The sequence below is a fragment of the Pipistrellus hanaki genome (genome assembly GCF_964339955.1).
Source record: "Pipistrellus hanaki genome assembly, chromosome: 16".
NCBI lineage: Eukaryota > Metazoa > Chordata > Mammalia > Chiroptera > Vespertilionidae > Pipistrellus > Pipistrellus hanaki.
The window spans coordinates 17,913,819-17,928,203 of record NC_140518.1 but is presented as its reverse complement, the minus strand read 5'-3'; the positions used below and the strand labels follow the sequence as shown (position 1 = coordinate 17,928,203).

Sequence of the window (14,385 nt, the reverse complement as noted above, 5' to 3'; positions counted from 1 at the left end):
TGGGAGCCCACTTACCACCAGGAGGCAGCTTCTGCATTGAGCATCTGCTCACTGGTGGTCAGTACATGTCATAGCAACTGGTTGATCTGTCGTTTCAATCATTTGGTCATATTGGTCACTTATGCTTTCATAGATGTAGATATAGATATAGATATAGACACAGACACAGACACAGATTACATGAGTGGCACTCCTACTCTTTTTTATTCATGGTACTTATCTCCTTTGTATTTATTTTATTTTCTCTGTCCAAAACTAGAATGAATATTCCATGATTGCAGAGATTTTGTCTGATTTGTTTATTGCTTTATTTTCAGTGCCAAGAATAAGTTTCTGGTATATAGTAATTACCGAAAAAATTTTGTTGAATGAATGAAGTGATCTTGTAAGAGAATGAGAATTAAGAACCTAAATATATTACAGAATTTCAGGCAGTCATTATGGAGTTTGGTTTCTTAGAAACTCTTTACTTACAAATAAAACAAAGTTTAGATTTATAAATGTGTGGTGTTTTAATCCTATAAAAGCTCTTTTTCATAATCCTGTTCCCTTTTTGTTCAATTTCCTTCTTCCCAAGTGTTGGAGTTGTATTTTTTTAATAAAATAGTTTGTTGCATAATAAAAAGCAGAATAATTTATGCAGGTTGATTTGGAAGTTTTAACTTATACTATTACTTAATTGTTTTGAGAATCTGACTAAAAAGGAAGACGTAAATGTAGTCATCAGAGGTTTCTTAAGTAAGCAGCTCAGCTAGATCACTCCATATATCAAAGCTCCCAGTCAGCCTTTGAGGCCTTTTCTCCTAAGTAGGAGCAGCTAATGAAAGATTACTAGATAGTTTTTAAAATCCTCTTAAAAATGGAGATTAAAATAAACATAATAAAGCAACTTGGAGAGAACAGAAATTTTACAGAGGAAAATAATTGAATCATTATTAACATCCTCAAGGAAATACGAGAAAATAATACAGCCACAAAACAGGGAGGAGGTACTACAAAAGAATAATATTCTGATTTTTAAAAGAGGCTTTCACCATTAACATTCTGATTGCAGAGATCAAAAGCTATCAGAAGTAATAGGAAATTAATGTTGAAGAAATCTCTAAAATAGTTGAGCAAGAAAAAAGATTATAGAAAAGAAGTGAAAGTGTTAAGAAACTTACAGGACCAGTCCAGGAAATTTCAATTTTAAAGTAATAGTTGTTTCCAAAAAAAAGAACAGAGAAAATGGGAAATAAATCATCAATAAAAATTATTCAAAAGAATTTCCTTGAACTTGAGGTTCCTGGTTGAAAGGCTTACTGAGTGTTCAGTACAGTGGATGAATATAATCACCAATAAAAATACATTATAGGGAAATTTCAAATTACTGGTCCAAACAGATTTTTCATGCTCCCAGAGAAAGGAAAAAACTTGTCATATACAAAGTAACAGGAATCAATTAGCTTTGGACCTCTCAGTGGAAGCATTATAAAACTGAATGAAAATGGAACATCATTTTCAAAATTTTGAAGGAAAATAATTTCAACCTTAGTATTCCATATGTATCAAAACTATTGATCAGATATAAGAATAAAATTGGGATGTTTTAAGACATGTAAGGTTTTTTTGTGTGTGGGGGTATGTGTTTGCCTGCCTTTTCTATTAATCTGTTGGAGGATATAACCCATCAAAATTAAAAAGTTAGCCAAATAAAAGGAATTGGTTACAGGGAATAGGGAATTTAACAAAGGAGAAAGTGAAGAACTCTTTAGGATGACAATGAAAGAAACAGGGACAGAGGGCAACCAGAACAGATTGGAGTAGCTTAGAAACGCCCAGAAGACTCTTTTTCAAGAAATGAGATTGATAGAAACCTGATGAATTTAACTATCTTTAGAAAATTTTTAGGCAAAGGCTCAGGTTTGAATTGGTGATAAATAAATAAAATAATAAGTGAAAATACTATAAACTGAATGGAAAACCGTGTGCAGTAAAGGAGATATTAGAATAAGTCCAGTCCTTGGGAATGGTGTAGGATAGCTGATGTCCATGCCATTTACCTCCATAAATATACACCGTATTTTGAGATTTTTCTATGTTCTTTTCAAGAATGTTTGCCTTTACTTATTGAAGCATTCTTCTAATAGTTGCTTTAAGTTCATTGTTTTATTATTCTAATATCTGTGTAAATTTAGGAATGACATCTGTTTATGGACTTTTTCCTTCTCAAGTTGAAATTTTCCTGTTGGATCATATACCATATAATTTTGGATTACATCTTGGACATTTTGAGTATGATGGTATGAGACCCTGGGTTTTATTTAAAACCTAAGGAAAATTGTGTGTGTGTGTGTGTGTGTGTGTGTGTGTGTGTTGATTGGTTGCCAGTCAACTAGATTATGTTCAGGACAAAGGTTCCTAACTATTTTCTAGTGGCTGGGGTCCCAGTGTGTCAGTTCATTTTTCTAAGCACTTGCAGTAGTACTCCTTAGATCAGTTCCATATATGTGATCCATTATCGATTCTGGGATCAAAGTGGTGGTATATCTTGTTGCTATATTCTCAAAGCCTGTGGTATATTGTTTAGAACCAGATCCATGCATGCAGAGCTCCGAGATGGTACCAGAAGTTAATACTCAACTTGATGGGATTGTTTTCTTTGCTATCCGACCTCACCCTAATCTCACCAACACTTTGCAGTTTTCCAGAATCTCCCTTCCCATACTTAGCTAAAAAATAGGGACTCTGGTTTTCCTGTTCTGCTGTTCAGTTTCAGCCACTGTATCTGTATCCATGTTAAGTGATAAGAGGAAAAGCAGCAATGAGAATTTGCTTCACACTTTTGGGATCATATTTTCTTAAGTCAGAGAAAAGGATTACCTTCTCTCAGAGTTTTAGGTACCTGCCCAGTCACCACTACTACCTCTGTGCTGTTGCTGCCATAGAATTGCCTGGAAACTGGGGGGAAGAAGGAGGGGGAGATAGGGATTTCCCTTGGTCTCTCAGATCTTCAAGGGCCCTCTTTTCTACTCCTCATCAGAAAGAGAGCGATTTACTTGGAGGGTTTTTGTTTTGTTTTGTTTTTTAACCCTGTGTACATTTAATGAGTTTTGGGCTGCCTCTGAGTCCAGGTCAGGCAATACCTGAGGAAGAAACATGATAAGTTGCTCAGCTGGTGTGTCTCAGTGGTTGACATATGCATGAACCAGGAGGTCATGCTTCAATTCCCAATTAGGGCGCATGCTGCTGGGTTTTGGGCTGGATCTCCAGTAGAGGGTGTGCAGGAGGCAGCCAATCAGTTATTCTCTCTCAGCATTGATCTCTCTCTCTCTCTCCCTCTCCCTCTCCCTCTCCCTCTCCCTCTCCCTCTCCCTCTCCCTCTCTCTCCTCTTCTCCACCCCTCTTCTTCTCCGACTCCCTTCCTCTCTCTGAAATAAATAAAAACATGTATTTTTTAAAAAGTGGTAAATTCACCACCACTTCAGTGGAACTTCATGTTCTGTGCTCCTTTCCCAGTCTGCCCACTACTATTTATTTTCAGACTCCTCAGATATGCAGCCTTTTTTATTTGTTGTTATGTTTGTATATTTAATTTTTAAAAAGTAGATTTTATATTTTAGAGTAGTTTTGGGTTCACAGTAAAATTAAATGGAAAGTACAAAGAATTCCTATATGCCTCTACACCCATGTTTACACAGCCTTCTTCACTATTAACATCCTGCTCCACGGTGGTACATTTGTTACAACCTACATTGACACATCATAATCATCCAAAACAATTTTTTACAGTAGGGTTTATTCTTGATGCTGTACATTTTGTGGATTTTTAGAAAAATATAATGATGTGTATCCACCATTATAGTATCTTCCTATCCTATATAATAAAAGCCTAGGTGTCATCACATGACGTCACCACAAGATGACCAGCAGGGGAGGGCAGTTGGGGGTGATCAGGTTGGCAGGGGAGCAGTTAGGCGTCAATCAGGTTGGCAGGGGAGCAATTAGGGAGCGATCAGGCTGACAGGAAGTGGTTAGGGGCAATCAGGCAGGCAGGCAGTCAGGCGAGTGGTTAGGAGCCAAAAGTCCCAGATTGTCAGAGGGATGTCCAACTGCCCTTTGGGATCAGGCCTAAAGTGGCAGTTAGACATCTCTTGAAGGGTCCCAGATTAGAGAGGGTGTAGGCCGGGTTGAAGGACACACCTACCTCCCACCTCTCTGCACAGATTTTGTGCACCGGGTCTCTAGTATAGAATAGTTTCACTGGCCTACATATCCTCCTTCTACATTCTGTTCATCCTTCTCTTTCCTCAATCCCTGGAAACCATTGATCTTTTTATTGTTTCCATAAGTTTTGGCTTTTCTAGAATGTTACATAGTTGGAATTGTACAATATGTACCTTTTTCTGATTGGCAGCTTTTACTTAGTAATATACATTTAAAGTTCCTCTATGTCTTTTTATGGTGTGATAAGCTCATTTCTTTTTAGCACTGTATAATATTGCATTGTCTGGATGCATTGCAGTTTATTTATCCATTCACTTAGTGAAGGAATTCTTGGTTGCTACCAAGTTTGACAGTAATGAGTAAAGCTGTAATAAACATCCATGTCCAGTTTTTTGTGTGGCTATAAAGTTCAACTCATTTGGATAAATACCAAGGAGCAGGATTATAAGGTAAGGGTATGTTTAGTTTTGTAAGAAGTTGCCAAACTTTCTAACAAAGTACATTGTCCATTTTGCATTCCTACTGTTAATGAATGAGAGTTCCTTTTGTTTCACATCCTTTTGTTTGTCAGCATTTGGTGTGGTCAGTGTTTTGGATTTTGGCTAATCTAATAGCTATGCAGTGGTATATCATTATCATTTTCATTTGCAATTTAATGGTATATATCTACATGCCTTTTGCCTGTGTTTTACATTTTCTTATTGTTGAGTTTGTGTGTTTTGGATAACAGTTCTTTATCAGATGTGAGTTTTGCAAATATTTTCTCCCAGTCTGAAGTTTTTCTTATTTTTTTGACAATGATTTTCAAGGTCATAAGTCTGCCATATTCAAGGTCATTGAGATTTTCTCCTAGGAGTTTTATAATATTGCATATTATTTTTAGGTATATGATCCATTTTGTGTTAATCTTTTTTGAGGGGTGTAAGCTCAGTTTTTAGATTCTTTTTAAAAAAAAAAATATGTGGATGTTTAGTTGTCCCAGCACTATTTGTTGAAAAGGCTTGTCTTTTCTCCATGTATTTTCTCTTTGCTCCTTTGTCAAAGATGAGTTAACTATATGTGGGCCCATTTCTAGGCTCTGTATTCTATTCTATTAATCTATTTGTTTATTCTTTTTCACAGTATCATACTGTGATTACTGTAGCTTTATAGTATGTCTTGAAGTTTAGTATTGTCAGTTCTCTGTTTTTGTTCTTCCCCTTCAAATATTGAATTGGTTATTCTGGTTCCTTGACTCTCCATGTAGACTTTAGAATTAATTTGTTGATATCAGCAAAAATAACTTCCTGAAATTTAATTCCAATTGCTCTGTTAGGTCAATTTGGAAAGAGCTGACATTTTGAAAATTTTGATTCTTCCTTCTCATGAATATGAACTCTCTCCATCTATATATTTGGTTTCTTTCATCAGAGTTTTATTGTTTTTCTGCTATGGATATTGTCCTTTTTTTTTTTTTTTTGAATTATATGTAAGTATTTTATTTTTAAAATTTATAGCCTAGTCTGACCAATGTTACTCAGTGGTTGAGCATTGACCTAGGAAACACAAGGTCACAATTCAATTCCTGGTCAGGGCACATGTCCAGGTTGTGGGCTTGATCCCCAGTAGGGAGCATACAGGAGGCAGCTGATCAATGATTCTCCCTCATCATTAATGTTTCTATCTCTCTCTCCTTCTCTAAAATCAAGCAATCAATAAATATGTATATGTTTGTTTGTTTGTTTTTGTCCTCTTGGGAAACTGTAAGTGAGCTCTGTGCATCTTTTCAAGGATTTATATTTGCATTCAGTGAGTGAGTAAAGGTAGAATATGCTTGTTCTATCTTTCCTGGAACTGGAACCTAGTGAAATTTTTCAGTGTCAAATCCTTGCTGGTACTTGTTAAACATTCATACTCTTTGTTTCTTTATATTAATTCTGTTATGTACAACAAGGAAAATTTTGGGCTGATGGCTTTCCCACATTGTATATATTTAAAAGGTTCCTCTCCAATGTGAATTCTTATATGTCTATAAAGGTGAAGGGGATCATTGAAGCCTTTCTCACATTAAAAAGTTTCTCTGTGTGTTCACTTTTTCTCCATGGGATGAGTGACTTCTGATAAATTATCCATAGTCACTGCATTCACATATTTCCTAACCAGGATGTTCTCATGTGTACAGTAAGGTTAAATAAAGTTCCTTTTAAAGAATTTTCTGAATTTATTATAGTTATAGTGTTTCTCTCCTGTGTGTATTCACATTGTGAGCTTAATGTTCCTACTGAAGGCTTTTTTTTTTTTTTATTCAGTCAATGCATTTGTAGAGTTTCTTCCCAGTGTGGATGGATGCTCTGGTGAATAGTAAAATGAGTGATTCAGCTGTAGGCTTTCCCATAAGACTCTGTGTTCATAGATTGTCTTCCCATTATGTATTCTCTTATGTACCACAAGACTAGAGATGTTCCTGAAGAATTTTCCACACTTATTACCTTAATAAAGTTTGTCTTCAGTGTGATACTTCATATACATTTTGGGGTTGAAAATAGCCGAGATGCTCACTGGTTATGAAATTATTTAAAGAGTTTCCCTTCATTTTTAAACCTCCCATGTTTGTAACAGGAATAATAGTTACTGAAGGCCTTCTTACAATTCATACATTCATGATTTTCTCTCCTCTGATTTCTCTCCTACAAAACAAGAGTAGTATTCCCTCTAAAGGGCTTTTTCACATAGATTGCATTCATAACATATATCTCACCAAGATTCCCTTCTATCTGTAGCTCATTGATGCAGACATTGTAAGAAAAAGCTGAGTTTTCCCTCTCTGATGCCTGCTTTCACTATTTTTTGCAACTGTGTTGAGAAATCCTAGCCAGTGCATTCAAGCCTCTGTAAGAAAAGATGTTCTTTCTGTGCTGAGATCATGATCATGAGACGGAAACACCGATAGGATACATAGGTGGAAAGGTCAGCTCTGGGCCTTCACAGGAGACTAGAGGCCTGGTTAGCTAAACCACCCCTATCCTCCCAGAACCCAGGTTTCAATCAGACTGAGGGGCAGAAACAAGGCAGATAAAACACCTATTGTTATAATGCTTTTTTATAGACTAGTGATTTTCAGCCAGTGTGCCACAAAAATTTTTAAAATATGCAGTCCTTGGCTATTTCAGGGGCACTGACCTCTTTTTCCTTAAATTGTCAAATAAAAATAGCAACAGCTAACATAACAATAGCCGTCCAGTGTGAATGAATCAGAATTATAGCTATTTTTTATATCAGATTGGAAAAAGTATATTTTTTGGTGTGCTGAAGAATTTTAATAATTAGTTTATGTGTGCTGTGAAATGAAAAAGGTTGAAAATTGCTGCTTTAACTTTTGAGATTGCTTAACTCACTTTTTTTTCTAGCAGCTTTTTTTTTTTTGGTAGATTCCTTAGAATTTTCTACATAGGCATTCATGCTATTGGACTACATGATCCTATACTAGTTTTTACACTTCTCTTGGCCTGTTTCTTGCCTGATAGATTGACTTATGAGAATACTAGAGGCCCAGTGCACAAAATTTGTGCATTTGTGGGGGTCTCTCAGCCCGGCCTGTGCCCTCTCGCAGTCTGGGAGCCCTCGGAGGATGTCTGACTGCCGACTTAGGCCTGCCCCCTAAGCCTGCAGTCAGACATCCTTAACGCTGTTGCAAAGATAGAAGAGGATCCCGCCACCGTTGCTATGCTCGTCAGCCATGAGCCCAGCTCAGGGCTTCTGACTGAGTGGCACTCCCCCTGTGGGAGGGCACTGACCACCAGGGGGCAGCTCTGGCATTGAGCATCTGCCGCCTGGTGATCAGTGTGCATCATAGCAACTGGTTGTTCCACCATTTGGTCAATTTGCATATTAGCCTTTTATTATAATATATAGGATTATCAACTCAAAAAGTGGTATAAACCTTGATTTGAAAGAACATTTGGAATAATGTAGGAAAAACCTCATTGTTTCTGAAATATGTAAGAGTTCTTGACTTTAGGAGTTAGTTTATCACCATGCTATATTTTGTTTTGTTTTTCTGTGTATGTTTAAAAATAAATTTTTATTGAAGTATGACATGTAAACTGAAAAATTTGCAAATCGTGTATATATAGTTCAATAAATTATCATGTTGGGGATTTGTTTTGTAAGTATTATTTGTGGTTATTTACATAACTTGAAATATTAGAATATAGTTCTTTAGAATAGGGATTGCCTTAGGTAAAGAATTTTAAAATTAACTTGAACTTTAATATCTAATGATCATCTGTATTAAATATATGACAGTGATTACTGAAATTTTATTGAATCATAATTACTAATATTTCATTTTTTAATCCTTACTTGAGATGATGATGATAATGATGATGATGATTGACTTTAAGGAGAGAGGAAGCGGGGGAGAGAGAGAAAGAGAAACATTTATGTGACAGAGAAACATTGATTGGTTGCCTTCTGTATGTGCCCTGACTGGGAATTGAACCCACCATCTTTTGGTATATAGGATGATTCTCCAACTAGCTGAGCTACTTGACCAGGGCGGGCCCTAATATTTCTTTATTGTCCATGTACTTACTATTTCTGTGCTTTCTTAGATCAGTTTTTGAATGTCTAATCACTATGTATCGAACATAACTCAATATTTTCTATCAAAGTAGCAGTTTATATTTTTCTGCCATTATATCTCCATCACCTTATTTCAGTAACTTATGTTTGGTTGACTGAAGCAAGAAAAGTGGTAGTAAAAGGAAAGGTAGGAAGTAAAGATTAAGTACTTTGGGGTACCAATTAATGTTATCTTATATGCTTGGTAAATTGGGTTCCCAATTTTTTACTTTCTCCCTGTTATAAAATTCTATATTTATTTCTTTTGCTATGTAATTTTTTACTAGTTCTCTTTAAAGTATGCCAGATGGAATGTGAGTGAACAGAGGCCTTAAATATGCTCCTCTGACTTGACTTGGCCTCCTACACTCCTGTGACCTACCACAAAGAAGAAGAGCATTACCTATGTAATTACTGACCCTTCAGTGAGTAGGCCCCAAATCAAAGACACATCAGAGTAGTTCTGAACCTGATAGCCCAATCTACCCAAGATTGACTAATACAGTCCAATTATGTGAATGCTTCCCAGTACTTTTCTTTAGTTAAAACATACGTTTTTTAGGCTTTTTTTCCTTCCCTATAGCTACAATGAGTTCAAGCACAATTTATAGGACAGAGAAGATGAAGGAAAATATTTTTAAGCAGAAAAGTAAACTAGGACATCCAGATTGGACTAATTGCAATATTATTCCTTAAGGAGTATTATTAGATTCTAAAATTATCATTTTACTTAGAACATTTCAAGTGAAAAGAGGTGCTTCACTCACTTGTACAGGAGGCAACCAATTGATGTTTCTCGCTCACATCAATGTTTTTTTCTCTCTCTCTTCCTTCCCCTCTCTCTAAAAATCAGAAAAACATATACTTGGGTGAGGATTAAAAAAACAAAACACCTAGTGGTTTTAAAGCAATATCTCATCATGGCTTTGATTTGCATTTCTGTAACTAGTAATGTTGAATATCTTTTAATGTCAGTGCTTATTATTAATTTGTAGATCTTCATTCCTTTGAAGGTCTTTTCAAGTCCTTTGCCTATTTTTAAATTGTATTGTTTGTATTTTTATTGTTAAGTTGTAGGAGTTCTATATATATTCTGAATTCTAGACACTTATCAGATACCTGATTTGCAAATATTTTCTATCATTCTGAGAATTTCTCACTCTTTTGATAGTGCCCTTGATGCATAAATGTTTTATTTTCCAGTTTATTAATTCTATCTAATCTCTTGTTCAGTCTATCAAGTTTTTGTTTTCATAATTTTAAGTCATTGCTGAAATTCCATACTTTCATTTTCCTCAAATATTAAGCATGCTTAAAAAAAAAACAAACATGCAACATGATACAGATTTGCTGTTGTTGTTAATCCTTACCCAAGGATACTTTTCCATGGACTTTTAGAGAGAGTGAAGGGAGGGAGAGAGAGACAGAGAGAAACATCCATGTGAAAGAGACCCATCAATTAGTTGCCTCCTGCATACAACTGAGGAATGTGCCCTTGACAGGAATCGAACCTTGGACCCTTCAGTCTACAGGATGACACTCTATCCATTGAGCCAAACCAGCTAGGGCAATACAGACTTTTAATACAGCATTTGGTCAGTATTTCTCAATAGAAATTCTCAGCAGTTTTACTGTAGGAGTTCTGTTTTTAGGATCTACCTCTAGAAAGAACTGCATAAGTGGCCATAAATAAGAGACTGGTTAAATTATAATGCACTAGAGGCCCAGTGCACGAAATTCGTGCATGTGGGTGTATGTCCCTCAGCTCAGCCTGCACCCTCTCTAATCCAGGACTGCTGGCTCCCAACCACTTGCCTGCCTGATTGCCCATAACCACTTCTGCCTGCCAGCCTGATCAATGCCTAACTGCTCCCCTGCTGGCCCAATTGTTCCTAACTGCCCTCCCCTGCTGGCCTGGTTGCCCCCAACTGCCCTGTAGGCCTGGCTTCCCCACCCCCCCCAACTGCCCTCCCCTGCAGGCCTGGTTCCCCACATCTGCTTTTTCCTGCAGGCCTGTTTTCCCCCAACTACCCTCCCCTGCAGGCCTGGTCCCCCCCAACTGCCCTCCCCTGCAGGCCTGATCACCTCCAACTGCCCTCCCCTGCAGACCTGATCACCCCCAACAGCCCTCCCCTGCAGGTGTGGTCCCCCCCAACTGCCCTCCCCTGCAGGCCTGGTTCCCCGCAGCTGCCCTCTCCTAAAGGCTGGTTCCCCACATCTGCACTCCCCTGCAGGCCTGTTTGCCCCCAACTGCCCTCCCTTTGCAGGCCTGGTCCCCCCGAATTGCCCTCCCTTGCTGGCCTGATCACCCACAATTGCTCTCCCCTGCTGACCATCTTGTAGCAGTCATCTTGTGTCCTCATGGGGTGGCCATCTTGTGTGTTGGAGTGATGGTCATTTTGCATATTACTCTTTTATTATATAGGATCATATACCCTAGCAGTTTTCAAAATGAGTTAGAATTTCATATGCTGAAATTAAAGCTAACATAATTGGGAACAATTGATTTAATCTTACTTCTTGGTTTAAATTACATTGTCATCATTTCATGCAAGACCATGTGCTTGTTTTTTATATTTTCCACTCTTTGTTTCCTAGCTTTATTGAGTTATGATTGATAAACACAAATGGTATGTATATATTTAAGGTTTACAACATGATGTTTTGGTATATGTATACACTGTGAAATGATTACCACAATTAAGCTAATTAAGATGTCAATTTGCTAAGATCCAGAACTTATTTATCTAACAACTGAAAGTTTGAACATCTTTCTTTTCCCTCAGTCCCTTAATTCCTGGTAATCACCATTCTTCTCTCTGTATTTTTAAGATTCCACATATAAGTGAGATTATGAGGTATTTGTCTTTGTAGGTATGTCTGGCTTATTTTGCTTATCATATCCTCCAGATTCATCAGGTTGTCACAAAGGGCAGGATTTCCTTTTCTGAGGCCAAATAATGTGTGTGTGTGTGTGTGTGTGTGTGTGTGTGTGTGTGTGTAATCACATTTTCTTTATTTATCCATCAATAGAAACTGAGGTTGTTTCCAAGTCATGGCTATTGTGAATAGTGCCACAGTCAGCATAGGAATGTAATTATCTCTTTGGAATTTTGGTAGGGATTGTTTTGAGTCTCTAGATCACTTTGGGTAGTATGGACATTTTAACAATATTAATTCTTCCCAGTAGATAAACACAGGTATCTTCCATTTATTTGTATGTTTTTAAATTTTCTTTTATCAATGTCTTATAGTTTTCAGTATACAAATATTTTGCCTCCTTGGTTAAATTTACTCCTAAGTATCTTAGTCTTTTTTATGTTAAGCATACTACTTTAAGTTCTGTGCCTCCTGGTTCATTTTTATCTCTTGTGAGACTATTTCTTCTGCATGGTCTTTCCGACTTACTTTTTTCATGTTATCTTATCTCTTTGTTATTTTTAAGTAAGAGCCAGATTTTGTGTATGAAAATTTGTGCAAATAATTTGAGACCTATGGTGACATTGTTATCTTTCTCTAAGAAGATTTATGTTTATTTTTAGCAGGCACTAGCAATCCAAGATTGCTTAATTTAATTTTTTGGTAGACATTTAGAGCTGGGTTTCAGTCCTAGTTGGGTTTATATTTACTACTAGAGTGTAGCCCTTTGGCCTTCCAAACAAAAGTGTTGGAGTTTTACCAGGTCCCTCTTCACAACTTTGTTCTCCCTTCATGCCAATATTTCTCTATTTAGCTCTATAAAACTGTCCAAAGCTTCTTTAGCCCTAAATGCCATGCTTCAGTTTTCTTCTGTAATTTTTCATTATGCTGTTAAATTTCCAGTGCCTTCAGAAAGATTTAAAATATATACAGGGCGTCCCCAAAAAATGTATACATACTTTAACAGCTGATAGCTCAAATAATGTTTCTTTCTTTTCAGGTTTAACCAATTGGAATTAATAATAGCAGCCAAAGTGTGGCTACATTTCTTTTTTTTTTTTTTTTTTTTTTTTTTTTTTTTTTTTTTTTTGAACACCCAAGAAATGTTCTAGTTTTCTTAGGGGGAAGTTGGTCTGAAGTATATAATCTGACTTTCCTAGGAGATGGAGTTAACAGTATGTAACTGGAAGTAAACAGCTTATAATTTACTCTTTTTGAAATGTTAGGGAAAGATTCTCAGGTTACCATATAATAATGTCAGTCTTTTATCCACTTGTATTTTCTGATACTTTTTTGGAGAGAGGGGGTAATGAATAGTTACAGTGACCTAGTAGCAAATGCATATATTGGATTGTTATCAGGTGAATATCTTTTTTTCATGTTTGTCTTATGGGACGGGGATGGGGGTGGGTGGGAGGGAATTGAAGAACTTTGCTCTAATTGTAATACTTATGGCTTTGCACTATCATTATTTTTTATACTAGAGTCAGAGTGCACGAATTCATGCACCAGTGGGGTCCCTCAACCTGGCTGCAGGATTGGGGCGAAACTGGCTCTCTGACATCCCCCAAGGGGTCCTGGGTTGCTAGAAGGCACAGGCCAGGCCAAGGGATCCCACTGTGGGGCCGGGGAGGTACCCGGGAGGTTGGCCAACTGGGGAGGAACTGCTGGAGGGCTTCAGGGCATGTCTGGCCCATCTCACTCAGTCCTGATCAGCCGGACCCCGGCAGCAAGCTAATCTACCAGTTGGAGTATCTTCCACCCTGGTGATCAGTGCACGTCATAGCAGTTGGTTGACTGCCTGCTCCCCGGTGGTCAGTGCATATCATAGTGACTGGTTGACCAGTTGACTGCACCCTGGTGGTCAGTACACGTCATAGTGAGCGGTTGAGCGGCCTTACCATATCATTAGCATATTATGCTTTGATTGGTTTAATTGACGACTGAATGCTTAGCATGTTAGGCTTTTATGATATGTTATTCTGAATCATCCTAAAAGACAAATTTTAATAGAGAAGGAAGAATCTTTTCTCACCAACTCTTTTGTTTCCATTCTCTTCTAATAGGTGGCATCTCCACAGAAAGCGACTGTGCTTTTGAGCCAGACTACGCCGTCCCACCACTTCCAGTGAGTGAAGGTATGCAGCACATTCGGATTATGGAGGGCATGTCTCGCTCTCTTCCATCCTCCCCCTTACTCACACATCAGTCTATCAGTGTTCGGCTCCAACCTGTGAAGAAGTTAACTGGTAAGGACCTTACCTAAATTAAGTATGTTTAACAGGAAACCTAACAGTATGACACTTTAGGTCATATCAGATCTGTTTATGTGCATCTTTAGGTTTGTTTCCTTTTTGGCCTTTCTAATATCATAGACTCTTGGAAAGAGGAGCTCCTACTGATTTTAATTTAGAGAATTAGAATAGTATTCAGTTTGACAGATTGATGTATTTATTTTCTAAATGATCCATCTGTTGTGGACATATTTTTCTAGGCTTTCAGGAAATTTCAAGTTTTGCCAGAATACACTGTTGTTCTGATTTCATTTTATCAGCTTGTTCATGTCAGATTAACAGATGGAGATGTTATAATTTTAGGATAATAAGAGCTTCATAGTTCAGCAAAGGTATATTAGTCATGTTTGTGTTTGAAATCTTG

The 14,385-nt window shown here is 37.2% G+C and overlaps 1 protein-coding gene across 7 annotated transcripts in view; it reads left to right on the top strand.

The window, feature by feature from the left end:
* Positions 1-14,385, top strand: part of TANC2 (tetratricopeptide repeat, ankyrin repeat and coiled-coil containing 2) — a 248,763-nt gene that overhangs the window by 76,867 nt on the left and 157,511 nt on the right. For 4 of the 7 annotated variants that reach the window (XM_084861641.1, XM_084861640.1, XM_084861639.1 and 1 more), the window contains exon 4: positions 13,794-13,976. In XM_084861641.1, coding sequence (XP_084717767.1) covers positions 13,794-13,976 — 183 coding nt within the window. The remainder of the gene's footprint in view (positions 1-13,793; positions 13,977-14,385) is intronic. The other 3 variants (XM_084861644.1, XM_084861642.1, XM_084861645.1) reach the window with 1 other exon arrangement.